The sequence below is a fragment of the Pelodiscus sinensis genome, chromosome 11 (assembly GCF_049634645.1).
Source record: "Pelodiscus sinensis isolate JC-2024 chromosome 11, ASM4963464v1, whole genome shotgun sequence".
NCBI lineage: Eukaryota > Metazoa > Chordata > Testudines > Trionychidae > Pelodiscus > Pelodiscus sinensis.
In genome coordinates this window covers 22,280,060-22,307,978 of record NC_134721.1, presented here as the reverse complement: position 1 = coordinate 22,307,978, position 27,919 = coordinate 22,280,060, and the positions used below count along the sequence as shown (strand labels likewise).

The window sequence follows — 27,919 nt, the reverse complement described above, 5'->3', positions numbered from 1 at the left end:
TATCATTAGAATGCTTGGGGTCTCTCTGGCCACAGATCCTAGCGCTAAGGCCTATGGTAAAATGAAGTATCAGCTATGTACATGATGAAAAAGAAGTCTCTCTCTCACACTTAACCAGCTGAACTGCATTGAACGCACTGCCTTTTAACCACAGGATTGGAGGGGGGTGCTATTGGGACAGTGGTCTATGCACTGCCCAAAAGGATCTCTGACTTTTGCTCTGAGTTGGTCATTTGCTCCCCAAATCACAGGGAGCTAGGGAATTGATGTGCAATGCTCCTATCATTCACCATATGTTGCTACTATTTAAGGCACAAAAAGTTCTGTACAGCATTACATACAGGACTTCCACGTAGGGATAAACTACAATGTCTGTGATAATTCCAGTGAGAATCCTCTCGTGGAAATCAACAAGCAATTCAAGTATAAATGAGAGTGTTTCTACAGGAAGCCACATGGGCATTTTATTCCTCCTCCCATGTGTATTTAGATTGTAAACTTTTCAGGGCAGAGATTCTCTACTACACACTGTGCCTCATGTCGGGCATTTAGACACAACTGCAATACACATGAAGAATAATCAGTCTGTGGTTCAGATGTGTATTAGCCTCTTGTATTTTTTAAGTAGGAATCTTCCTATTTTGACATATTGAAACTTTTCACCATTTAATTCCCACCCCCAATGCACAGAAAATAATATCCTCTCTAGGCTATTGGGAATAGAATTTCAACAAATGTATTTACCAACCAATCTCCCTACAGAGGAAAATGCTGTCACAAACTTCAAGCTCCACTGGTGTTTGGAGGAGTTATAGCCACTGTTTGCAAAGACCCTGGAAGAAAGCAGTGTTTTTTTTTAAAAAAAGATCCTTTACAAAAATATCTCCCTTTTCTCCCTCAAGGGACTGTGAGATAGAGCAGCTGGAACAGCTTGCAACCACCCTCAAAGCCTCCATCGTCAAAGAAGAGGAGACAGCAGCAGACCTGGAACTGAAGGCACGCGTCTTTTCCTTTGGAGAGTACAAAGCAGATGTGCAGGTATGTGCAGAGATCAAGACCCTACAGAAGTGAAAGACTGGAGATGAGATGTCAGCCTGTCCTCCTTCCTCCCATGGTCACGCACACCTGTGGCCAAAAAAGACTTCAGATTTCCAGCCATGAAGTTTTAGCACCATTCCTTTCCCTACACAAAACCCTACATGCAATTGTAGTAAAAACTAAGTGTGCTTCTTCCCCCTTCCATTGCTTAAGCTTGAAACAGCACGTATCATTTAGCTGATTGCACATGTTTTAGAAGCTGTAGTAAAAAGAGGAACTAGCTGTTCAGACCCATTTCTCAAAGACTAGGTTGCACGTACTACATGAGTCAGGGAAATTTGTTAATTGCTTAAGTAAGCTATACTGGTGGTCGTTACTGAGTGGAATAAAGTTGAAGTATGCTAACCAATAACGCTGCAACATGAAGCTAAGCTAACAAATCAAGACATACCAAGTTAGATAAGGAAGTCCAAGAAAGTTATAAAAAAGGATGCTTAGCCAACGCCCAGGGTCGGCTTTGCTTTGAGCACTGAGCTTCTTAGCCGAACCTTGCTTGCAAGCAATAAAATTGAGTTGGACCCAGCCTGAAAGTGTGACTCTCTTCTGTGGGCAAATTAGACTAGCCTCCAGGGGACGAACCTTGCAATTTATGCAACACAATGGAGCTAGATTCTGACAGTCAAAACATGAGATGAGGAACAAATGCTATTAAGAGAATTGAAATGTTAATTTCAGCTTTTTGGTTGGGGTGAAGCTGATTTTGCTGGGCAGGTCCTTAGGGGCTGAGACAGTTTACAGCAGCTGAGGACTGCCCAACTTGCCTCTCGTCTCCAGGACAAAATGTTGGTGAGCCTGAACAAAAAGGTGACAGATGTCTATCGACGCTGCATTGGAGAAAACGAGGCCAACTTGGGAACCCTGCAGATGCTAACAGTCATAGAGCATCAACTAGATGACCTACTGGAGTGTCTGGAGAGAGTCCCTCTATCAAAGATAGAGCAGGCAGAGAAAGCTAAAGAAAAAGAACGAAGGATGAGGTAAGAGGAAATTCTGCTCTGGCTGTGGTACTACTCCTATTTAGGTGAGATCACACCATCATTTCAACATTAACATTTTTCAAACTCCAAAGATAAAAATAGAAGTCTGTGAAACTACTTGCATCTCTTAGGGTATGCCTACGCTGCACAGCTATTTTGGGATACCTCTGGTATCCCGAAATAGCTACCCCACGTCTACACAAGCCACTCGTTATTTTGAAATATTTTTCGAAATAACAGGAGTGCTATTTCAGCATCCCGGTAACCCTTATTCCATAAGGGTTAAGAGAGGTCTCGAAATAGGATGTTATTTTTGAAATTTTTAAGACGCAAATTTCAAAATGGATTTGAAATAAGATATGCAATTTGCATAGCACAAATTGTGTATCTTATTTCAAGTTTAGGGTGTTGTGTAGACACACCCTTAGTGAAGCAGGAAGAAATAACAGGCATATTAAAAAGTTCACATATCAATACATACATAATTGGTATGATTAATTCTAAAACTAACATATCTAGCAGCAGCAAAATATAAACTGATCAGGCAGAAAGAAATCTCCTTTCTGTAGTTCAATTTATATTTTCATTTTGATCATTCCTGTGAAGATAGTATGCTGAAAGATAGGAGGGCATGTGTGGAAATCCCAGTTTATTCTCCAGTATAGTATTTGGAAAATTCAACGACATTGCCATGTTTTCAATCAAATATTTTGCCTCTGCAAAGTGCCAAAATGCTAACCCAATATTAGTAGAAAATGCCATACTCTTCCCCCACCACATTTCTGCTTTAAAATTAGATGCACTTTCATTGACTTGAGAAGCTAAATATAGATGATCATTTAACATCCTAAGAAGTGAACCAGTGATCAGATTGTCATCTGGGTCAGATCTGCAGGGAGGAAGCAGAAGTGGTAGAAGGAACTCAGTAACAAACACGTTTCTTTCCCCCCATCTTTTCCTTCCTCCTCTCTCCCCACCCCAAAAAATCTCCTTCCTCAGGTTATGCCACATTGTGAGCACTATTTAAGCTAAACACACAACAAAAACTCCACACACAAAAAAACCCAAACCAAATAATCCAAAATCTAAAACCCCAACACAACTGTAGAAAAGAAAAATGCCAGGAAATGAAGTTACCCTAAATGAAAGGATTTAAAATTAGAACAGAATTTTGAGAATAATCACACTGGCTTGTCAAGTATAATGGCTATATAATAAGGGAGGAAGCCTTTTTCACGTAAATCAGCCAGGACAGTCTGTCATTTCAGATTGATTTCATAATACCATTTACTCTGTGCTTTTCATGCATAGAGCACAGTGGAACAGATTCTTCATTGCCCTGCTACTTCATATAGTCATTTTAGGCAAGGAAAAAATGGACAAACCCCTACTAAGTCAAAGATGCCAGTAAGTATATTTATCCCTCAAAGTGCCATTAGTCCTATTTGACAGGGGTTAAGTTGCTGAAGGGGATGCACACAGAAAGGGAGGGACAGATCCAGAAATAAAAGCATGATCTCCTCCCTTCAGTTCACTTATGCTTTATCTCCCCCGAGAAGTGAAAGGGGATTTTTGGCATAAGGGTGGGGGGAGTGGGAAGAGAAAATAATCAATTGCACTCAAGTGTTTCACTTTTGCTTTAGAATTCCCTGAAGAATTAAATAGGCTGTATCACAAAACATTCACCTCTCGTGGATTTGTCCTTTCTTGTTGAAAATCTGGGTAAAAAAGGTACCCTACTTTGCAGAGTCCACCATTTTAACTCCTATTTTGCTCAATTGTTCTGAAAGGATGAGGGAGGAAAAAGTAAGACAACAGAGGCAGTTACAGGAGGAGCGGTTGCAAAGGGCTCTGGCAAGAGCACAAGCAGATATAAAGAAAAAGGTAATCTAAGCAATCCCTGATTATACTTGTAACTTATACTTGCATCTTTTTAATGGAAAAATCTCAATGCCCTTTAACATTAAGGATGTGGAGTGAAATCCTCACCCCTGCTCCAAGCTCCTGACAGTGGCTAAGCGGGCTAGAATGTTGATAAAAGGGGCCCTAGTATTTCTGTAGCCATCCAGGAGCCCTAATGCAAGAACTACAAGAGACAAGCTCCCTTCTGAGGGTCCCTCACAAGCACTGGAAGGGATGTGGTTGCCCTGCTACAATATGCAACACAAGCTTTGGCAGCCTCCCAAGGCTGCCCAGAATCCAAAGGCTGGCCCTGAGGACTTTGCTATGCCTAGGACCACTACTCCCTGAAGAAGCCCAGGATCAGGGTACCAATGTAGCCAAAATCCATGTTAACCCCACTTCTCCTGGGCTGAGTTTGGGGGCTGTACATTAGAAGCATTTGCACCCAAGCTATTCCCTCTCCACCATTGCTGTGCCTGCATTTTGTTTCTTTACAGACTGGCAGAAAGCTGATATTCCGCTCTGAGCCCCCGGCTGTCAAAGAGAAGGAATATGAGGATCAAGGACTGATTGATAAAGAGAAGGAAGAAGCACTCTATTACTTTACTTAAGACCCCAAATAAGGCTGCAAATTAAGGACAGCACAAATGAGATGCAAAAACCTTGTAGCAACCTGACGGGGGAATATTGTTTAGTTTGCGGGTCTTGCATTATGAACAAATTTTTTAAGGAATTCAACAAAATCTCTCATTTGCTCTTGCTGATCTTCGCTTCCCAGAAGAGTAGTTAGTTTCAATGAAGCCTGTTATGTGAGCCAACAGCTATTTTGTCATTGCTTTAAATGACTGTGGCTAGAAAAATAAACTCACCGTCCTACATTTTGCCTCTAGGCCAACTGTCAGCAACAGGGTTCTTCATAACATTGAAGTCTTACAAAATCATGTTCATTACACGTGATGATGATCTCTTGAGTTAGAACAAAACAAAGCCAGGTTTCCAGCCAGAGGTTTGTTACAAACCCCAAGCCTGTGCAAATAAAACAAACATCCTTCCAGGGGTTGGAGTTTCAGCACTGGTTTCTGACTATTGAACCTACAAGAGTCAAGAGAAATGAATAAGTACTGTGGGTGAAAAGCTGCTCAGTATTAGTTTTCAAGCCAATAAGTATATACCTTTTCATTTACAAAATATTACTCATCAAGAACAAACCCAATGCCACAGTGACCATAAAAAAAGCTTTATTAATCCTTTTGCACCAGCAGTTCTTCAGATGTCCATTGCCAGCAATGAACGTCAAGCCGATCAACCTAAGTCTCGGCCCCAAGCAGTTAGCAATTTACATTCATGTACAAAGCCAAGTGAGGTACGTTTTCAGAAGTAGAAACAGATGCAGTTTTAAGTCCTATAGAAAGAAAGTCTGTTTCTTCACCGTTTTCTTAATTTAAGAACAACTGGTATGGTTCCATGAAGATCAAGAGGAGTTTGGCGTTCAGGGTGACACAGCTTCCGGAGATAGCATAAATGATTGCTCTAAAGCAGCAAGACCCATTAGTCTGTTCAACAGTGCTGTGTTCCTGAAGATGACTGAAAAGACCCTTTAACTCTTCCACAATGGACTCCATAATCACACAAAAATAGCAGTCTCCATAAGTGGGTGAAATCTTCACTGACTCACACTGGCTTGGAGACCTCACTTGAGGCAGGCTAGCGATCCCTTGGGTGTGAGCATAGGAAAATCCAATGCAAGTGTTTGGCCACCACAGAGAGAAAAACTACCTCTCACCTAGAGGACAAAATACTGCCTGCAAATCAGAGTTTGAGGTGAAAATAGCATGTATACAGTTTTCAAGTCTCAGAAACAAAGAAGTATTTATCTGGACAAATACAAGGCACAGGAAGTAAAAGCATTTCTGAACAACCTCAGGTGAATTCAACAACAGTATTTAACTAAATAAATAAATATGTGCAATATTAGGAAGATCTCAATGTTCTTCTGCATGACATCTTATTCTTTAAAAAATATATACATGTACGTGCATACACTCAACTCACTGAGAATAAAACCCATATACACCCCTTTATCGAAGTCCTATACATAATTTTATAGGCATTCAGTACATTACCATGAACTTTACCTTAAACTTTAATAACCAAAATGTGTTGTTTTTTTTCCCCACTGAGAATCTATATAACCCTATGCTTATTCAGGCTCACGCAATTTAGTTAAGTACAGTACATACAGCTGTTTTTCTAGAAACTGCAGTTTTCCAAACGAGGCAGTTCTCCCTAGTTAACAATTTCTTCCTAGTTAACAATATTTCTCCTCTTCCTCTAAAACTGTGTAATCAGTAGGCAAGCTGGACACTCTGCTCATTAGATATTCTAGATTTTAAGGAAGATCAAGTAGTAACAGAATAGATCATTCACAAAGATAGTGGCTAGTTATTAGTGACTTGGAAACACTTTTTGTATTACAAAGATATAATGAAGGTGCTTCAGATTGAATGGCTGTCAAACATTCCACCAAAACAGGCAATGTTAAGACAGACCAGACTTGTCAAATGCGGTTGGAACATTAGCTAACTTCTTATAGAGAATACAGTTCTCTAGCAAAGTTTTATTTTTTTCAAGTCTTGCTAAAAGAAAAATCAGCTAAATATTATTTGGGATGAAGGAGGGGGAGAAGAAGCTCAACATAGGCATCAAAACCCATTCACAGTTAATAATTAATCCATATTTTTGCTATCCAAGGGATTTTAATTTGTTTCTTAGCCCTATTTTATGGGCTCTATTATGGTTTCCTACATTGTCTTGAAAGATATTTTAGCACAATTTGCCATCAACAGAGAAGAGGGCTGAAACAAGTTTGGGGAAAATATTTCAGGATATTAATTCCTTATCCATTTCAAGTAGGAAACCTTTCCTAATGGAGGAAAAGTTTAAAGGGGTCACTTGAAGGATTTTAAGTTTGTATTTGTTCATTATCTGTGACATATTTGCTTCTTATGGAAACAGGACAACTATTACCCTGGTTAGAAATGTAATAGCTATGGCACTTTTCTATAATGTAATTCAATAAGTCTGCCCCCATCATCTTTCACCACAAGACAGAAAGGACATCTTATAAGCCATGTCATGTAGGGTTTACTGATTCTTATTTTTAATCCTTTTAATGTAACTATAGTAGGTGTGTGATCATGCTAATTATATTTTTCTTGAGACACTGGAACTATTTTTGCTTTGTCGAGACATGATTGCATCATTGTGTTTTTAAATTAATACTCCTAAGAATCATTCCAAGTCCTGTAAATTTATTGTGCTTCCAGTGAACTGAGAGTTATCAGAACCTGCATCATCTTCTGTGCAGTTGTGTGGCTCCTGTCAAAACAAAGTTTGGAAATCAGACAAAGTTTTCCCTTGTTCGGTTTTCATTGTTTGTCACAAGCATTCCATTTTTGTAATATTTCATTACCTTCAAATTCATTCAAGATTATACCAAGAAACCAAATTCACTGAACACTTCGCAGTAAGTTTAAAGTTGTCTCATTTCATTAAAATGCTAATGGGACGGGGTGGATCCTGACTGACTACTGTTGACAAAAACAAAGAAAACTGACAATTTAACCCTTTACAATTTGAAATAATCCAGCCTCTGCACTGTATCCACCAACTGATTATAGGATTGTTCAAGATATGGATAATTCTGGGAAGAAGGTATAAAAATTACTTTTCCCCCTACTAGAAAAGGCATAAATATTTTGCTCAAACACTATGTTGCAGTTAACCTGACAAATGGAAAGCTCCAGAACAGTCATAAAAAAGTTATCTATTACTCTCCACAAAGATGTTAGCATTTGGTTCTTAGTTACATAGTTGCCCATGTTCATGAATAGTTGGTTAGAATAGTAAATATTAGGAGTTTCTTAAATAGGTTGCAAAAGAGTTTTGCAGCAGTTTTTGCCCATGTTGCTTTTGGGATATAAGTGGCATTTGGTGGAGCTGCACTGGAGTACCATGGTAAGAGCCTTCAAAAAAAAAAAAAGGTAGTAACTCACACTGCTAACCAAAGCTGATTTTTACACAGCACAGAGCAGTAGTGTTTTCTAGCACACTTACACTAATGCAGAGGTATTTTCTCTATGCCCCAGTTTCCACTAGGGGTGGTTCTTTGGTAGTAGCCCTAGTTGCTACAGGGGTTATGTTCCTGGTAGTTGTCATTAGCTCGTGTTTGTTTAAAAATATAACTGCAGCAGCAACGGGGTGTGATACCCATCAATATGGAAGGGTAGAATCTTTTGACATCTTCACACTTCTTCTGGGACTACCACTTGGCCCCAATCTGTACTCATTTGGGGATTTAACAGTTCTAGGATTTCCCATAAAAATTTAAAAACCAAGCACCTGATTTTCAGAACACTCATTATCCAGAGAGCTTCCACTTGGGCATCTAGAGAAATGGTTGCATTTTCAGAAACGCTTGGCTAGCAGCAGCCCCACTGGTACCAATGGAAGCAGCTGGGTGCAGAGGACTTTTGAAGATCTAGTCACACCATATTTAGGTGCCTAAACAGGAACAGAGCTTTTCTGAAAATCCAACCTCACAATCGTAAGCGCAGAGCACTTGAGAGAGTCTGGTGCCAGGTTTTCCTCCCTCTTCTTGGGGACCATAAAAATTGTGGAATCTCTCTGGATGCTACCCTTTGGGGCAAAAGCCAACATGGACCAAAATATGAGGGGGAAAAAAGCCAAAACAACCTCCTACAATGTCTCTAACTCCAATAACAAACCTCCTCTCACTGTCAGAGCTAGATATTGTGAAAGAAGACTTTAGTCTTAGAACACTTAAGTAGGACAGCAAAAGTGTAGGGGCAAAATTGTTTTCATTGCAACTAACATGACAACTGAAATCAATAGTTCTCAAGTGCTATACCTGAAGGATATGAACAGGTAAGTCCACTGTAAGTTGAGAATGTGATGTGGAAGATTGAGAACTGAGCTGAAAGGGTAAATCTCCCTCTCCTGGGGAATCATCCTGTGAAGGGAAAACCATAATATAAATGAAAGATTTCCAAGCATCTCCTACTGCCATACAATAAGCTTTACTCTCACCACTACACAACAGGCAAAAATAAGGAAGACAAGTGCCTTAAAGGTTAAGATCTTGCACAGAATAGTGTCCTAAGGCACTCAGCTTTGAAAGTGGTAAGACCTAAAAGGTTTTCAGTGTTTTTGTAGAAGGTGAACAAATCCCCTTAGAAGTGTCACATGTGGAAACTCAAGTAAGTATCTTACAAGTCTGTAGAACTTTACTACTAATGCTTTGTATGCACTCCAAGACCACTGTGCTGCAATTGGTGGTTCTGGGGCATCTCTTGTGTAGAGCCCTACAGATATAAATCAACATCCACAGAACTGCTAGATTCTACTGCAAGGCTTGCCACAAACAGGGGTCTGCTCCACTCCAGCTGGGCTGGAACACCCCCCTCTTCTCCACTTTAACTGGTTAAACATAGTATTTAATTAGTTAACCAATTAAATGGGATTTTACATACTTATTACCAGGGCCCGCAGTCGCAAAAGCAGCAGCATGATGAGCCACTGCCCTGCATCAGCAGCTTTCTCTGATGTAGCTGTATTGCCCTCCGCTATGCCCACAGGAGCAGGTACCAGGCTTACCGGAAGCTGTTCCTGGTCACACTAGCGCAATAGGTGGGGTTAGGTGGTACAGCCACAGCAGAGGAACTGCTGGCTCTAGATGCTGGGTCCTGGGACTGGCAGCCCACCAAGCTGCTATTTTTGCCACTGCTGTTCTTAGTCATATGGATGTAAAATCCCATTTAATTACAGGCAGTCCCCGGGTTACGTACAAGATAGGGACTATAGGTTTGTTCTTAAGTTGAATTTGTATGTAAGTCGGAACTGGCTCCAGATTCAGCTGCTGCCACTGAAACTGACCAGGGGCTGACTACAGGAAGCTGGAGGCAGAGTTGCTCTGCCCCCAGCTTCCTGGAATCAGCCTGATCAGTTTCAACAGCTGCTGAATCTGGAGCCTGGGACAGAACAGCTGGGGCGCTGCCCGGTAGGTTCCCACAGGACCAACCCGGCAGCACCCCAGCTGCTCTACCCGAGGCGTCCCGCAACAGAAACCTGGTCTGCTGGGGGGGGGGGGGGGGCGCACTAGCTGCATCCCCTCCCCCCCCAGCAGACCAGGGGGACAGGAGCAAAGCCGCCCAGGCAGCGGGACCCCCGCCGCCTGGGCGGCTTTGCTCCTGTCCCCCTGGTCTGCTGGGGGGTGTCCAGCAAAGCCGCTGGACCCCCCCAGCAGACCAGGGACACCCGAGCAAAGCCGCCCACGCGGCGGCTTTGCTCCTGTCCCCTTGGTCTGCAGGGGGGGGGGGGGGGTCCAGCGGCTTTGCTGGACCCCCCCCCCCCCCCAGCAGACCAGGGGGACCGGGAGAAGCTTTTCTCGCCCTGGAGGACACGGGTGGCGATCCGCCGCCCGTGAGCTCCAGGGCGAGAAAAGCCCCGTTCGTAAGTGCGGATCCGACATAAGTCAGATCCACGTAAGTCGCGGACTGCCTGTATTTAACCAGTTAAACATTATATTTAACGAGGTAAATTAAATGGGGGAAAGCACGGAGGACAGGGGAGGGGCACACACTCCAGCCCAGCTGGACTGGAGCAACTCCCCCACACACCACAGCCTGGGCCAGGTTGGAGCACCCCTCATCAGTGATGGGCCCTGTGGGGTTGAAGCAGTCCCCTGCCCATTAACCACAACACATCCCAACATTGTAGAGCCATGCAACAGCTCCATGTGTACAGATTTATATCTGTGGATATGTCCATCAATGGATATAAATTTTGCTTCCATGCAGGGTACTACCCATTTAAAGGTGAAAAAAGGGAAAGCACGTGACTAGCCCATAGTCTACAGCTCATGTTAAGCACAGGGGAGCTGAATGGAATTACACTCAGCTTCATGGAAACTAAACCCCTCTAGGTTTAGTCAACATCTTACTGCTCTCCACTGAAATATTAGTATGGGGATGAGAAGCTTGCTTGGTATTTTCTTTTATAAACCGCTGTATTTTCAATTGCGTACAGCTGCCAAACTTTAACTGTTGGGGCTGAGAAACCAGAACTGTGTGGGTGAAAAGAATGGAACACAGAGTGAGTTTATAGGGCAAAAGGGATCAAAGTAGAAGAATACTCTGAACAATCCCCCTCCTGAGCCTGGAATGGAAGAATGGAATTAAATTATTTGCAAGTCTGCCATTCCTCTGCTGCTAGCAAATATGTGAAGCTTGCAGGGAAGCTGTCTCATCCCCATACCATGCTGATCCATGCAGAGGAGTACAACCTACTACTGCTACCACTCTGTTAGTTCAAATAGTAAAGGTCTGTGGCATGGATCTAAGTATTACAAGTGTACTAGTGCTGGCCCACATAAACGTCCTTATGATGCACAATGGATCTGGTTTTATTTTCAGTTTGTAAAAAAAACAAACAAAATAAAAAAAACCCAACCCTTCCCCCGCCCCCGCCACTCCAGCAAGTTGCACATAAAAACTATATTAAAACCACTATATTAAGAACATTAAGGCTGCAAAGTCAGGCATTAAAAAGTTACAAAATGGCTAGAATACAGTTCCTTGTGCAACTTTGGTTTGATTCTCTCGTGCGCATATGCATTATGATGGTCATTAGTTACATGAGTACATACTATTTTCTCCCCCAGAACCCTCACCTCATTTAGTGCACAGGAAGGATACTTCAGCAACTCACGTGTTTTTTCAGTTCTGCCATGTCACTTCACTCTCAGCCTCCACAATACCTTAGCTGTGTCTAATCCTCTTTCCCCCAGGTTATGAATAAGGGGGATATTTACCAAAGGGTTTTAGTTGATATTACAGCATTCGTTTTTCATTATCAGCTAAAGGTAAGGTATAAAGTTCCCTTCTCCCTCAAAGTAGCTCTCTAGGGGGAACTATCTGAACAGGTCCTTTTCATTCCAATTACTTTTGTAATGATTTCTAAAATTATTGGAGAACCCTTTCTATTATTGGCAATGGGTGTGTGAAGGGAATCCCATTCCAAGAGATAAAAATGCTTTCTTTAGGCAACCATTTTAAAAACAGATCAGCAATACATTACTCACCAAGTACCTTGGTGTCATGCAACAATCACATTACTACAGAAAAGACTGTATCTGATTGGAAAGGACAGTCAGATTCTTGTAATAGTTTGCCAATTCAGAAAGAAAATTGAGTAGAGCCCTACATCATATGTTTTGAAGCTTCAGGAGGTAGCTGAGTTTTTAAGTTTATCATATATTTTGTTCATGTGTTCTTACCTGAAGTAGCTGAATTTGCACATACTGTGCACCAGTTGCTGGATCCCTTATTGTTAGGCCTCCGTTTGGCAAAACAATGTTTCCACACAATCGACTGCCATGGCTGGTAGATGAGAAGCTGGTAGGGCTCACTTTACCACCTTTACTTTTCCTCTGGGCAGAGCTCGATACTGCTGAAATAAAAACAAATTAATTAATTAGGTGGACAGTCTGGTTCCTTGGAAAGTTTCTCCTTGGGATTTGTCCACTTCTAGTTATTCAGATAGTAATTATAATAATAAAGTATTCTGATTCTCAACTGAAAAAATAAGTTAATGCAACTATCCAAGGCATTCCTAAACTTAGTGCTGAGAAACTGTCAGTGCAGCAACATTCATGGGGGGCAGGGGAGAGGATTGGAGGGAGAAAATGGGAGCTGAGAAGCCCAAAATATACTCCTGACCGCAACTGATTTCCCAATGTGGGCGGTGAGAACAACAGTGCTTACTGACATTCGGAAATAATTTTTAACATTGTTGGATAGAAGGTGCTATAGACGTGTAAAGTAACCAATTCAGGATATGGGTCATCATAAATAATACATGTATTATGCCAGCAATTGGTAACTAGAAGCCACATGTACAGGTCAAACAAGTTTCCAAACTCTCTATAGCTGAAAACTTTAATATTTAGCATATGAACTTTAAATTCCTCCTGTAAACAAACGTTTAAATTAAGGAAGAGGTTTCATATTGGGCAATCAAATCCGGTTTCATAAACAGTGACATTTCTTTTCTACAAGGTCATCTCCAGAAGTAGGCTCAGTGCTACCCAGTGCAGTTAACAACAAACATCTCACCATCACCACTTTAAGAAATGCTCTTTGCCTTATAGTTTTCCAACAGTTGGGCTGAGCAAAAAGGCTGCAATTTAGCCTCAAAATATTCTAACATTTCCAAACACACTGCTATTCAACTTTTTCAAATTTAATCTGAAAAAAGTATATATATTTTCTCCCTTGCCTATAGTCTGAATCATAGAATACTAGAACAGGAAGGGACCTAGAGATGTCATCAAGTTCTGTCTCCTGTACTCACAGAAGCAACAAACACTATCTAGATAATTTGTGACAGGTGTTTGTCTAACCTGCTTGTAAATATCTCCAATGATGGAAATTCCACAATCTCCCTAGGCAATTTATTCCAGTGCTTAACTTCCCTGACTGTTAGAAAGTTTTTCCTAATGTCCAACCTAAATTTCCCCATGCCACAATTTATGCCCATTGCTTCCTATCTCATCATCAGAGGTTAAGGAAAATAATGTTTTCCCCTCCTCCTTGTAACACCCTTTTAGGTATTTGAAAGCTGTTATGTCCCCTCTCAGCCTTCTATTTTCTAAACTAAACAAGCCCAATTCTTTCAGTCTTTTCTCACAGGTCATGTTTTCTAGATGTTAATTTTTGTTGCTCTTCTCTGGACCTTTTCCAATTTCTCCACATACTTCCTGAAGTGTGGTCCCCAGAACTGGACACAATACTCCAAGCCTAATCAGCGCAGAGTACAGCAGAATAATTACTTCTCATGTCTTTCTTACAACACTTTTGTTAATGCATCACAGAATGATGTTTGCTTTTTTTGCAACAGTGTCACACTGTTGACTCATTTAATTTGTGGTCTACTATGACCGCTATATTCGTTTCTGCAGTACTCCTTTCTAGAAAACTTCCCATTTTGAATGTAAATTAATTAGACCCAAAGCTAGAGACTATGAAATGTTATGTAGCCTATGAAATATTTTTGTATTTTCTATTTTAATTTCAGTTAAGCATTTGGATTTAAATATATTTCCCTACACATTTTTCAATACAGACATCGCATTATCCAGGAGAAAAAAAAGCGACTTTAATTAAAAACAAAACAGAAAACTAACATCTTCATTACTCATGCTGAATAAAACACAAAAAAATTTAAAAAGCATAATATGAATTCATATTAGTTCTTAGTTATCAGGCTATATTTTTACTACCACAAAGTTTTTAAAAATCACCTATTAAACTAGGATCCTCAACTTATGAATGCCCATTTAACTCTGTTAATGCATTCTAACATGTAAGACTTGTGTGCAAAACTACACAGACATGTTTAATACTGCATACCAGGGAAAATAGGCATGAGAAGGAGTCAAAAAAAGGAATGGATTCATTGGCTTGGAAAGTAAATGGCTGTGTCACGCTAAGCTATTGGTAGGTGACATGTTAGATAGGATATAAGGAATATTGTTTAAGAAGGGAACTGGTAATTTTCTAGCTCTGTTTTACAGAACACATGCAAATTCAGTGCAGGTCTCCTTTTAATCTAGCATATCATCAGACGTGCATTTTGGACAAACTGTGATAATTACAGATCACTTCATAAAAGACAAAAAGAAAGATAGTTCCCCATTTCCTAAACAAGACAGTATTTTTCAAAAGAAAAGTGCATATATACATAGCACTATAAAACAAGACACAATGTTTAATTTGGAAGCATAATCCTTCGCTTACCTCAAGACATAACTAACAACTATCACCTTGATTTTCAGAGACAGGAAGCAACAAGAAACATAAGGGAAAAAAATCTGTGTATTGGGATGTTCTTCTCCCCTTGAGGGCAACTGCAACTCACACAGCTATCTCCTGTTTTGTTATTTTTTTCTGTGAAAGCTTAGTGACCATTGGAATACATTTGACCTGACAAAGAATAGTGCATACAAGACAGCTATGAGTTCTACTAGATCTTAAGGGGTGGAGAACATAAGTGGGCTGGTTATGTAAACTATGACCCAAAATTTGTGGTTTATAAAAATGTATTACATAAGACTAAAGGTTAATAAAAAAGTTTCAATTTTTTAAATTTAAATAAATTCTCCAACAGTGCTTGCAAACTAACACTGCAGCAATGTGCTAGTTGACAACCTGGAAGTGAAATTGACTTGTTTTCATTTATCACTCATGTTGAGTAAAATGAAATGGAAAAAAGTAGACAAAAATCACAAATAAATATAGCAAATTATTTTGGTTTTAATACTCTGAGAGGATTATCCTTAATGTACAGTAAATGATAGTGAGAGTGAGGGAAGGAGGAGTTTATATACCACTTTAAACATACTTTAACAGAATGGGAAAACCCACAGAGTAGAATTTTTAAACTCAATGAATTTGAAACTCCATGAAAAAAAAAAAACCATATAAATTAACCACAAACGCACACCTCAAATCAGACTTTGTTATTGATTAAAAGAAATGTATCTACTTGAAAGAGATTTACTCCCATTTCATTGGCTATTACTAGATTCAGCAAGGCAGATGCCTCCTCACCTGTGCCGCTCCCATTCCCTTTCTGTTTTCTTTTCTTGGCTAGCTGAATGGCTCTGTAGTCTGTCCTTGCAGATCCACCACTCTCCTAATCAAACAAGTAGCAATATATTTAAACATGTCACCAAAACAACTAATGAAGCCAATCTAACAAGTCACTGGTTGCTCATAAAATCTTTTACATTATATAATAATCTAACACTGGTAGATAGGGATTTAAAAATTTGTAAAATTTTCACACTGTAGCAGTCAGTCTTCTGATCTGTTCTCTGCATGTCTCTGGCATTTAAAGGTAAACTCACTTCCACATTTATCAACCTTTTCAATAGGGTCATGTTGTGATAAAGGAAACATCTTATGCTAAAAACAAGCATTTATCTTAACACAATACTGGAAAGAGAACAGTTTTCAAGAAGCAATATTAAAAATAGGAGTTATGGGAACAAAAACAGACTAAATTTGAATTACTTTCCATCCCCAAACCCTTCCCTGAAACTAATGCACACAGGACATACCGTATATTCCCTTCCTTATGCTTTCTTGTTAGTCCCACTTCACCCTTGGGGGGGTTAATTATGAAATTTTTTAAAACTTGGAACACAATCCTCCCCAGCCCACCCTCACAATTCAAGCCTTTTAAACAATGTTTCACCATGTGGAATCCATGTCTAATAATATATTTAGTCAATATAGAGTCCTACATTCTTCATGAAAAAAACCTATGTAACTGGGTACATCAGTATGAAAGGTCTGCCCATAAGTTGCAAGCAGCACTGGAATATCCTCAAAGTTACGGTGCTTCAGTCATCTGGGGTCAATTGAATATAGTTACTGCATACCAAAAATGAGCTGCCAGTCACTGTGCTAAGATCCATTTCTTTCTGAGCACTGTAGCTTCCTGGAGGGTTGGAGAATACAAACTGCGTCACCACTTTACTGCCTTCCTGCTGTCCAACAACATCCGAGCTAGGAAGCAAGTTTCGTTCCGCTTTAGTTGGTGTCAGTAACTCAGGTCCATTGCTTCCTCCAAGGCTGCTGGAAGGGGTCAAAGTGGTAGTGTCTATTGTTAGATTATTGCTGGATGTCAAACCATGCAAGTCTTGACTGGAACTCTTCACTGATAAAGATGCTAGTGAACCTAAGGCTTCTGCATTTACAGTCTGTACATCATCCAGATTTGAAGTACTTTGCTGTAAAACTGTGGCAGTTGTTCCCATTAAGAGAGAACTGTCCAGGCTATGTGGAATATCACTACTTGCCACCAATATCAAAGGGTCAACTGTTTGAGCTAAGGAATTGCTATTGACAGAAAGGTTTCCACCAAGTGTAGAACCTACTGAAGCAACATCTATGGTGACAATTCCAGAGTTTACTAAAGCCATATCTGTTGCAATCCCAGAATTGTTACCAGACACATTGGAGAAAAGGGACACAAGGTCTATGTTGCTGAGGTCACTTTGTCCTGGGCTGGTGAGTTCACTACTTGGCGTGAGGGAACTGGTCGTTTCAAGCTGGGTTAAAAGATCTGAAATACAATACATGTATTAAACTGTTTGAAAATGCAACAGAAATTAAAAACAAAAGGAAGTTGTGTGCCACTATTTGTGGCTCAAGGGTGCAATACACAGAAGCCCCAAAGACACTACTAACAGACAAACTGATACTTTTTTTGAGAAAAGGTAAGATGCCAACAACACCTGTAAGTTTACATATGCTGCAAATAAATGAAGCTAAGTTACTGACCTCAAACTGAGGTTTAGAAAGCAAGCTACTTGTACCAGATAAATGAGAATTTAATATGGCAGAAAACATATTGCATGAAAGTGTCTGAAGACAGAGTACCCTTAAAATTACAGGCTAAAAATATTTCCTAAATTAACCCCACCTTTTTAAACCAGAATTACAAAGGAAAATGAGCTTATTAAGACAAATTCATGCTTATCAATAATTGTGTGATTTTGTAATCAGAAGAAATATTTTCATTCAAGTATAAGTTTCCCCTCCTCCCATCCTCATCAAAAATCCAAAAATATTGTACAGAAATGTGTCCTCTGTGTACATATATCTAGAACACTGGGGGGAGGGGGGGAAATCACACTTTCCTATTCACCATGCTACCAATGTGAAACTCTGAACTCTGTCTTATTTTGCTTCAGTTAGTTGTCTAGATAAAGGAGGATGAATGTTTAAATTTACTGTATCACTGAAAGACAAGATCACTAACAATGTTTAGTGATTTTCTAATGTGATGAAGAATCTCGTATTCATCAAACAGTAACATTATTTGTACATACTGCTGGAAAAGAGGAGTTCCTTTTAATACAGGAATTTCTACATACATTTCTACTCTCCAAAATAATCTCAGAGTGATCCATGCTACAAGTTAGAAGTTAAGGCTATTTTGGTTTTAGTCTTAATTATCAGGTTCTAGAAAGAGAGTATTTTGAGAAACCTTTAAGAGCAAGGTCTACTTAATTCAAAATATTGCTGGCTTCTGGAAACCACAAGATAAGTGCTAATCACAGTTCCCACTGAAGATTATATACATACACAGAGAAAAAAATCCTGGCTCCACTGAAGTCAGAGTCTTCAACAGGGCCAGGAAGGATTTCATGCACAGTATTTGCCTAATATACAGTAGGGATGTGAAGGACTAGTTGACTATCTGATAAGCAAATGCTTATCAGATAGTAGACAGGTTAGTTGACTAGTCGCTTCCCCTCCCCCTTGCTGCCTCCATCAGAAAGAGGCAGGGGAGTGGGGGAGGAAGAGGAGGGAGGAGGAGGAGGAGGAAGATGGGGTACTTCAAAGCGGCAGCACCTCTTGAAGCCTGGGGCCAGACTCTGGGCTCCATGCAGCACTGCCACTTTGAGACATCGCAGGGAGCCCGGCGTCAGATTCTTCGCAGCATTTCAAAGCAGCAGCACCTCATGGAGCCTAGGATCAGCTGGGGACTGCCCCGCAGACCCCCGGGCTCCATGTGGTGCTGTCGCTTTGAAACACTGCAGGGAGCCCAACATCAGGCTCCCCGCGGTGTTTCAAAGTGGCAGTGCTGCACGGAGCTATGGATCAGCTGGGGACTCCCCCTGACCACAGGCTACACGGGGCATTTTCGCCTTTGAAGTATAGCAACAGGCCTAGGGCTTAACATCCTTAATATACAGTGTCTAGGTTTCCCTTTGACCCGGCCATATTTTGAGGCTAAAATATTATACCTGGACTGAAGTTGTGCTGTTTGACCATGTGAGTCTTCATACTATGCTTGGAAGTGAACAATTTATTACAACTAGACACTGGGCAACGTGTCTTCGATGAATCCACATCTTGAAGGTGTTTCTTAGAGTGAATATACAAACTACTGCGAGCAGAGAATTTTGCACAACAACCTGCAAGATGATACACAACACATTATAGGATCTTTCTTAGTTTTAACTTGAAATCAGTCTTTACAATTCCCTAGTGGGCATCTCAAAGTCACTTGCAACAGTTGATCACAGATGCCATACATAAATACAGGAAATTGAAGAAAGCAGCACAAAATTTCAAAGGAGTAGGAGAAATGCCATACCTAAGCAGGCCGCTGATTAAGGATGTTAAAATGTGGTTATCAGGCTAATCCTGTAGTGGATACAATTTGTACCGACTATACGGTTAGTCAATAGGACCAATCTGCAGATCCGCAGCGGAGCTAGCTCCAGGAGCCGACTTGAGCTAGGACTGAGCAATCCCGGCTCGTGCCAGCTCCGGGAGCCACCCACGTTAACAGCTCTGCATTAGGAATGTAAGCAACTAGTTGACAAGCATAAGTTTATTGGATAAACGTATCAGATAGTCAACTAGTGATGCGTCTAGTCACTCCTCCCCCCTTCCCTCCCATTGCTGCAAGGGAGCAGGAGCCAGTGCTGGGGGAGCAAGCTTAAAAGCCAGCTCCTCCCAGCATCATCTCTGTGGGGGGCAGGGGAGGTAGAGGCACAGTGGGAAATGGCACGAGCAGGGACTGCAGCAGTCTCTGCTCACGTTGCTTCTGCTGTAATTCTGCTTTTAAAATGTACAAGAGCCCTGGCTGCAGTGAGAACTGGTGTGAATGGGGGACTGCTTCAGTCCCTGCTCATGCCATTTTCCTGCTGTGCCCCTCCCCCCCGAGACAGTACTGAGGGGAGCCAGCTTTTAAGCCAGCTCCCTCCAGCACCAGCTTCTGCTCCCCCATATGCTGCCTCCTCTCTAATAGAGGCAGCGGGAAAGTCACTACTTCCCAATGTCCAATAAGACTATCCAATAAGCACAAGCAATTAGTCGCTTACATCGCTACCGCTGATCCATCTAGTCCACATTCTGCATCCAACAGCAGCAAAAAACCCCAAATGATTCAATGGAAATGCCACAAAGGCACTTTAGAGAACCATTAATAATGTCCACTGGTGAAAGCATAAGAGAAGAGGTAAAACTTCCTGACAGCCACAGAGCAAAAAACACTTTATGCCATGAAGCATTAAGTATCAGTGTTCCTTGTTCAGCAGGGAAGTCGGGTACATGGAGTCTGTTTCTACCACATTTATAATCTAAACCATTTTAAAAATCCCACCAGAGATTGTGCTTCAATGACTTTCTGCAGCAGCTGGACCCACAATATTTTGTATTTGTATTCATTTTAAAACCGTGGGTCTTATCTGTAAGCTCTTCATGTGCTTTTAGCCACTTAATTATTCCTTAACAGATATGTAGCCCTGCAGAGACCATTTTGCTGGAAGAGGCAACCCAAGGTGACCACAAGTATTGGAGATTTAAGAAAAATCTCCAGAGTTTAAGAAAAAAAACCATTATAACTCTTCTGAACTTTCATCTCCTAGAATTTAAATACAATCCCTAGATTAATCTGAACAATTGGATGCTGATCAGGTATCTTCATTCTTTTATTGTACAGGAAGAATCATAAGCAGTCACATATCGAAATAATCTCACAAGCAACTTATCCAGAGAGTACAATTACTCAATTGAAAAGATAAATAGTGTCCACAGAGCATCACAGTGTCTTACATCTAAAGCAGGGGTGGGGAACCTGAGGCCTGGATCCAGCCCCTGAGGCTTCTCAGCCAGAGGCCACATCAGTGAGGATTTGGTTTGTGTTTACTTTTGGGTTGGTTTTTTTTGTTTGTTTTTTGGCTTCTCAATTGTGCATGGCATGGTCCCTGACTGATTTTTCTGTGGGTCAGCAGCCCCCAACCCAAAAAAAGTTCCTCAACCCTGATTTAAAGGAAGTGTTGACTTATGTTACTAATTAAAATCAAAAGAAAAGTAAAGTTCAAAAAGGTATATATTTTATTTAATAAAAACTTCAGTTTTGATATTCATTGGGGAAGCAACATAACTGACAAGAAAAATCAAGTGACAGTGATCTGCTAGCCATTTTCCTGACTCCTGCATGTCTGGGACAATGTGATTTATTCATCTAGATCAGTGATCACCAACCAGTAGATTGCGATCTACCGGTAGATCTTGGAGCTTCTGACAGGGGATCCTGACTGGTTTGGCTAGAAAGCTATCAAGCACTGGCACTTCAGTTACCCCACCACCCACTGTCGTGCTGCTCCTGCCCTCTGCCTTGGGACTGTCCCCCTGAAAGCCTTCAGCTTGCTGTGCAGGGAATGGGAGGGAGAAGAGGGGGGGACTGATGTGTCCCCACTCCTCCTACTCATGTACCCTATCTCCACACAGAGAGAAGGGAAGGGAGTGAGCTTCACAGTGTCACTTTCATACACTGTGTCTCTCGCTCTCACACACACACACACACACACACACACACACACGGGTTGTTGTTTTTACTTATTTTACCGTTTGCAAAGTGTGTTAGTTTTGGTTTGTGACTAGTCTGTGCATTTCATAATTTTCATTTCTCTCTTATGCTTACATTCTTTGAGTAGTGAGTTCTAAAATGCCTAACCTTATTGTGGCTGGAGTCATTATCCCTGTGGTAACTGCTGCTTCTGGAAGTGGCTGGCATGTCCCTGCAGTCCCTGAGAAAGGCAGAGCAGGGGGTCACCACATGCTGTCCTTGCCTGCAGACACCACTCTTACAGCTCCCATTGATTAATAATGGGGAACCGTGACCAGTAGAAGCTGTGGGCTTAGCGCCTATAGATGAGGGACAGCACATGGCACCACTGCTGTACATGCCAGCTTCTTTCAGAAATGGTGCAGGGCCAAGACAGGAGTAAGCCTGCCTTAACCCCACTGCTTCACCACCCAGAAGCCATCTCAGTTATAGTGTCCAGCCTCAGCCTGCTTCCTGAACCCCTGTCCCAGCCCTGAACCTCTTCCTGCACCCAAACTCCTTCCCAGAGCCTGCACCCCAAAATCCTATCCCATCCTGGTGAAAGTGAGTGAGGATGGGAAAGGAAGGGGGATGGAGTGAGCAGGGTGAACCCTTGGAGAAGAGGTGGAGCAGGGGAGGGGCCTCAAAGAAGTTGTCAGAAGTAAGCAAGCCACGGGTATTTGGGTTTGAGGTAGATATTACATTGCACTTAAATTGAAAATGTGATCTTGCGGTTAAAAAGGTTGGAGATCACTGACCTAGATGTTCTTTAAAAATAAGCTACAAAAAGGTTAAAAAAGTAAAATATGACTTTAAATAACCAAGGCTCCAGTCCTTCAGTTAGCCTTGATTGGGCAGGACCCTGCATGTCATGTACTTTAGTATCTAGCTATCAGCACACAGGACCACAAACAAACCCTACCTTCCACTGGACATTCAAATGGTTTTGTGCCAAGGTGAGTTATACTGTGGCCTTTCAAGTGTTCTGCTCTTGTGAAGGATTTTCCACAGCCTTCTACTGGACATGTAAACCTCCTGTCATCCTCATGTTTCCTACAAAAGAGGGAGTTATTTTCCCAAACTTTAGTTCACCACATGCTCATTTCTAGCATTATAACCACTATCATTTTAATACTTCCTTTTAAAACAACTATCTGCATTAGAACATGTTTAAAGCAAAATGATGTTTTACCTTTTATGCCTTAGTAGCTTGGACATGCTGGTGAAAGACCAGCCACAACCTTCAGAGTCACAGATAAAAGGCCTTTCACCTTTAAAAAAAAAAAAAACCTGACATTTAATCATATAGTAACAAAAAAAACATGAGGAAACTGTGATGTCTCAAAAAAGCATAATAGCATAATAGACATCTACACTGCAATCCAATCCTGCCACACATACCGCACCCCACCCCAGCCAGAGAGTCTCTGAGACAGTCTCATGCTGTAGGAGCTGAAATTAGCAGGGCAGAGGTTCCTGCTTTGGTTGAAGCCTGGTCTCAGAGTCCCTCCCCAGATTTCATTGCCAACCAGCAATGGCTGTTTTTAGCCCTGCAGGACAAGCCTGCTTTGAGACTCACAGCAATGGATTTTCATTGTGTAGACATAACCTCAGTTATTTTAAAACACGTAAAATATTTTAGTTTCTAAGTTGGTTAGAAAACAAGTTTCCTTAGCTATTGGCTTTTAGGAATGTGAATGATTAACTGGAAGCCTCACCATTAACAGATGAGGCTTACCAGTTCACCAATGGGGGGGGTGGAGCAGCTCCCGCTACTCCTTTCCCCCTTTAATCAGTTAACTGGTTAAACATTATGTTGATTAAATATCTGGTTGCCCAAATGAATATAGGGCCATCTCTTGCAATTGGATCTGTGTAGATCCAAAGAGACTCCATGCGGAAGCATTGCTCCATCTATACAGATCCAACTGCAGGAGATAGCTCTATATTCATTTGGGCAACCAGATTTTTTTTAAACCTAGTTTACTTTTCATTCTTTATGCAGTAGTTTATGTAGGTTGGTTTTTCCCATTTCTCTCAATTATGTTTTGTTGTCCTAATATGCAAGTTCGCTTAAGAAGTAAAAATCCACTTCTCCCTGAAGATATTTTAAATCAACTATTGTTGTAAACTGTTCAAATTACTAACATGTTTCTTTACTATTGCAATTTATTCTATGCACATGATAGCAGTTTGTCTATGGTCAATTTCCTCCTTTTGTACAGTAAAAAGAAAAAAAGTGAAGAGACAAGTGTGATTGTAAAGCCGCAAAAAATGGCAGAAGGACAGAGAGAAAAGTTAAAAGTAGCTCTACAGGCAGTCCCCGAGTTACGCGGATCCGACTTATGTCGGATCCGCAGTTACGAACAGGGTTTGCTGCCCATCTCCCTGGTCTGCTGAAGACAAGCAGACCAGGGAGACGGGAAGCAAAGCCTCTGAGGACGCCGGCAGCGGGACAGCCGTGGCGCGTCTGGGCTGTCCGCTGCCCGCATGCTCCGCGGCTTTGCTCCATGTCTCCCCAGATCAGGGAGACTGGGAGCAAAGCCGCTGAGCACGCAGGCAGCAGGACAGCCACGGCGCTTCTGGGCTGCCCCGCTGCCCCCGTGCTCCACAGCTTTGCTCCAGACGCCTGTGGTACAGCAGCTGGGGCGCTGCCGGTTGGTCCGGTAGCGCCGCTCTGGGCGCTACTGGACCAACCCGGCAGCACCCCAGCTGCTCTGCCCCAGGCGTCCCCAAGTCAGCTGCTGCTGAAACTGACCACTGCTGACTACAGGAAGCCCGAGGCAGAGTTGCTCTGCCCCGGGCTTCCTGGAATCAGCCGCTGATCAGTTTCAGCAGCAGCTGACATGGGGATGCCTGGGGTTCTTAAGTTGAATCTGTATGTAAGAACTGGCGTCCAGATTCAGCCTGTTGAAACTGATCAGCGGCTGATTCCAGGAAGCCCGGGGCAGAGCAACTCTGCCTTGGGCTTCCTGTAGTCAGCCGCTGGTCAGTTTCAACAGGCTGAATCTGGACGCCAGTTCCGACTTACATACAGATTCAACTTAAGAACAAACCTACAGTCCCTATCTTGTACGTAACCCGGGGACTGCCTGTATACCCATGTTTATTTTTAAATTGACACGCTCAAGTTGCCAATAATACTTAAAAGTCACGACAGCTTAGAGTCATTATCAGTTTCTCACTCTTCCAACTCTGGGTGACAAACATTTTAGGAGTGTTTGTATTGACATTTAAAAAAATCTTATTTGCATTAGGTTTGTAAACACTACTTTTAAAAATGGCTAAAGTTTGAGGCTGCATTTGACCTTCTCTCTCTTCATATAATCAGCTGTCCCATTATGAAATGCCCTGAGGAATACCTGTGTGACTTCTCATGTGGATTTTCAGTCGGCAGGCTTTGTCATACTGTTTGCTACAACCAGGGAAAGAGCAGGAGAACTGTTCTTGCTCTCTGAAGTGGGCTCGATTGTGAGAAAATAATGCACTCACTGTGATAAAGGTTCTTTCACAACCTAAGGAAGAGAGGAACATCATATTAGCTCAGTCAGTGTGACACACAAAATAGGAAATTTAAACTTTATACCATATTGCAGGATTTGCAACCAAGGGTTGGAATCGAACATCCATCTGGACATGGTATGTTTTGGGCACAGAGGAAAGCAGAAGCAGTGAAATTTAAGATACACTGCTTTACAAAATAAAACACCATTTAGAAAAACTGGTGGATTGCTACACATCAACAGATTAGACCACCACAGTGAGGAAAGTGCTCAGACTAAAAATGTTTTACCATTGCTGTATAATGATCAAAGCCCTATATAATCCTAATGAAGATATGCTGAGGGATTTCCTTTTTGTTTCTGCTGTTATTCAAAGAGCAAACTAGGGAGGCAGGGGGAGAGTGTCTCTCTTTGACAAGCGACATAAGGTAAAGATCAAAAGATTCCAACTGACTATTCCAGACATCAGGGTAAAACAGAAGAGTGTGGTAGCATAAGCTAGTTAGAGATGACCAACAGGCAGGATAAGCATGATATCAAACCTATGGGTCAGTTTAAAGAAGGGATTCCAGATTGGCTCTCTTTGCAAATAAAGGATGAGTCCAAAGAAACACTTCAGCATAGTGGTGCTCAAGTAAATACCTCATCTACATTTAATCATCACAAAGAGCTATGACAGACTATCTGAAAAGATTGCTTTGCAGGGTGTGAAGATGTTGATTTGATGATTGCAGGGTTATAGAAACAGAACCCCTTCTTCAATCACCAATGGATAAGAAGCATTCACATACTTCTTGAAGTTACAGAACACTGTATAGGGGAATGCCTCTTAATGGTCTGAACAAGATCATCACTGCTTGATATTTAATTAGGGAACCATGTGATTGAAATGATTCCTGAACAGTCCTGAGTGTCTAAAGGATGTCTGCCTCTTGGATTATAACCAGTGTTCCCTGTAAACTGAACACTTGGGTCAGCCACCTAGGAGATTCAAATGCCACCCAACCAATTAGCAGAACACCCACAACCCATAAGTTTCTACTCTTGGTGCAGATTCATACCTGACATCAGATTTTATTCTGCACATAGATGGTTACAACGGTCACTTCTTCCCCCCACCTTCCCAGTCACACCAGCTCTCCTCCCTGTTACAAAGAAGCAGATGACCCCCCCATATCCCACGAATGTTGTAATCCATTAATCCCCCAGCCCGTCTCCCCAATAACTCACACAAGCCCTGCGTTCCCATGATCTCTCAGACGATAGGCCTAGGGCGCCCCCAAGCCGGTTTCCCCCGCTCGGCTTTAGGTCTATCAGGGCGTGGGACTGTGCCAGTGCGTAGGCGCTCAGCACACCCCCTGTTCCCAGTAAGGCCCGAGGGTTAGGGCGAGGCCCCGATGCCAGCCAGAGAAGGCGATTACCGGGGAACTCGCAGCGATAGGGCCGGTCAGGCTCCAGGTGGCTCCGCCGCTGGTGCGCTCCGAGGCGGGCGGCGCTGGGGAAGCGCTGTCCGCAAGCCTCGCACTTGTGCGCCGCCTCCTGCTCGTGGGCCCGCCCGTGCGCCCGCAGGTTGTAGACCGTGGTGAAGCGCTTGGTGCAGCCGGGCGCGGCGCAGGCGAAGGGCCGCAGCTTGTCGTGCGAGTGCAGGTGGCGCCGCAGCTTGTAGGCGGTGGCGAAGGACCAGGCGCAGCCGGGCACCGGGCAGACTAAGGGCCGCGCCGCCCGCCCGCTGCCTGGCCCGGGCCCTCCGTGAGCCGCCAGACGGTGCAGCCGCACCTGCTGCTTGCGGGAGAAGGTCTCGGTGCAGCGGGGCTCGGGGCAGTGATAGATCAGCAGTGCCCGGGAGCCCGCTGAGGCCGGGCCCGGCGCCTCCCCCTCAGGCCCGGGGGGCTCGGCCCGGCTGGGCGGCGGCGACGCGGCTTGTGGGGCGGCCGGCTCGGCCGCGACGGGAGCAGGCGGCCCCGCCTCGGCGCCCGGCCCCAGGGTCAGGACCCCGTTCTCGATCCGCACCAGCAGGCTCTGGTTGTTGATGGTGATGGTGCCAGAGAAGGCGCCGGGGCCCGAGCCGGCCTGCGCTGCGCCCTCCGCCGCCTCCGCTTCCCGCCGGGGCGGCGCTGCGGGGCCCGGCGGCGGAGGCAGCGGCGGCGGCGGCGGGGCCGGCCCGGGAGTCTCCTCCTGCTCCCCGCGGGGAGGCTCCGGGCGGCCGCTCTCCCCGCCGCCGGGCCCGGCCCCCGGCTCGCCCGCGCCCCGCACCAGGTTGAAGACGAGCAGGAGGCCGTCGCTGTCCGGCCCGGGCGCCGCGGGGGGCCCGGGGGCGGCGCTGGGCCCCGGCTCCTGCTTCTCCTCCAGCAGCATCACGGGGAAGCTCATGTACAGGCCCGAGGCGGCGGCCGGATCCCACTCGGGCGGCGGCGGCTCCGGCTCCCGCTGGGGCAGGCGGGCGGCGGCCGGTGCCGCGGCCCCGCCGCCATGTTGGGTGTCGGGCCGGGCCCGGGCCGCCTCCACTGCGGGCTGCCCCTGCGTTTCCATCTTGGGGGTCCCTGTAGCAGCGGCTGAAACCGGAGCTGCGGGCGGGGCTGGCGGGAGGCGGGGAAAACCCGGAGCAGAGAATCCGGAGCGGAGCCCGGCGGGGCTGGGAGAAAGCCCGGAACCTGGAACGAGTTACGGCAGGGAGGGAGGCGGGGAGAAGCGAAGGAAGCATGGAGCGCAGCGAGACTGGGGGCTTGTCGCGGTTGCCTCTCCCGGCCCGCAGCTATAGCAGTCCCTAGAGCTGGGGCTGGGAGCAGAGTTGTGGCGGGGGGCTCGGGCACTGGGCGCAGGCAGGAGCAAAGCCTGGCGGGTGTGGCAGCTCCCCTGCCCCCAGCCCATGCCGCCCCAAAGCCTGCACTGGGTTTACTAGTGGAATCGGATAAACACTCGGGTGGGTTGGTCTGTGAGATGTAA

The 27,919-nt window shown here is 43.6% G+C and overlaps 2 protein-coding genes across 5 annotated transcripts in view; one reads left to right on the top strand and one right to left on the bottom strand.

Moving 5' to 3' along the window:
* CFAP100 (cilia and flagella associated protein 100) overlaps window positions 1-7,370 on the top strand; it is a 32,395-nt gene extending 25,025 nt beyond the window's left edge. For both annotated transcript variants that reach the window (XM_075938775.1, XM_006131262.3), the window contains exons 13-16: window positions 903-1,038; window positions 1,873-2,075; window positions 3,866-3,959; window positions 4,475-7,370. In XM_075938775.1, coding sequence (XP_075794890.1) covers window positions 903-1,038; window positions 1,873-2,075; window positions 3,866-3,959; window positions 4,475-4,588 — 547 coding nt within the window. In that variant the 3' untranslated portion in view covers window positions 4,589-7,370. The remainder of the gene's footprint in view (window positions 1-902; window positions 1,039-1,872; window positions 2,076-3,865; window positions 3,960-4,474) is intronic.
* ZXDC (ZXD family zinc finger C) lies at window positions 5,199-27,538 on the bottom strand. 3 transcript variants are annotated; one of them, XM_006131260.3, is made up of 10 exons: window positions 26,398-27,536; window positions 24,836-24,988; window positions 22,666-22,744; window positions 22,396-22,526; window positions 18,880-19,050; window positions 16,504-17,189; window positions 15,668-15,752; window positions 12,334-12,506; window positions 8,908-9,009; window positions 5,199-7,355 (listed from the first exon to the last, which is right to left on the bottom strand). In XM_006131260.3, the coding sequence occupies exons 1-10, from the start codon at window positions 27,503-27,505 to the stop codon at window positions 7,269-7,271; spliced, it is 2,775 nt and encodes a 924-aa protein (XP_006131322.3). In that variant the 5' UTR covers window positions 27,506-27,536; the 3' UTR covers window positions 5,199-7,268. The 3 variants fall into 3 exon arrangements, 2 of the variants coding, with proteins under 2 accessions (XP_006131322.3, XP_075794889.1); XM_075938774.1 differs by having other exon boundaries at window positions 12,334-12,503; XR_012906477.1 differs by lacking the exons at window positions 5,199-7,355; window positions 8,908-9,009; window positions 12,334-12,506 and having other exon boundaries at window positions 16,366-17,189; window positions 26,398-27,538.
* Window positions 27,539-27,919: the final 381 nt, after the last annotated feature.

What these genes read in the sequence shown, in the direction of transcription:
- ZXDC (XM_006131260.3), bottom strand. Translation starts at nt 27,505, where the DNA reads ATGGAAACGCAGGGGCAGCCCGCAGTGGAGGCGGCCCGGGCCCGGCCC. An exon ending in CCACATGAGAAGTCACACAG is followed by an intron (nt 22,745 to 24,835) that starts GTATTCCTCAGG and finishes TTTTTTTTAAAG; the next exon opens with GTGAAAGGCCTTTTATCTGT. An exon ending in AGGGAATGGGAGCGGCACAG is followed by an intron (nt 12,507 to 15,667) that starts GTGAGGAGGCAT and finishes TTTTTATTTCAG; the next exon opens with CAGTATCGAGCTCTGCCCAG.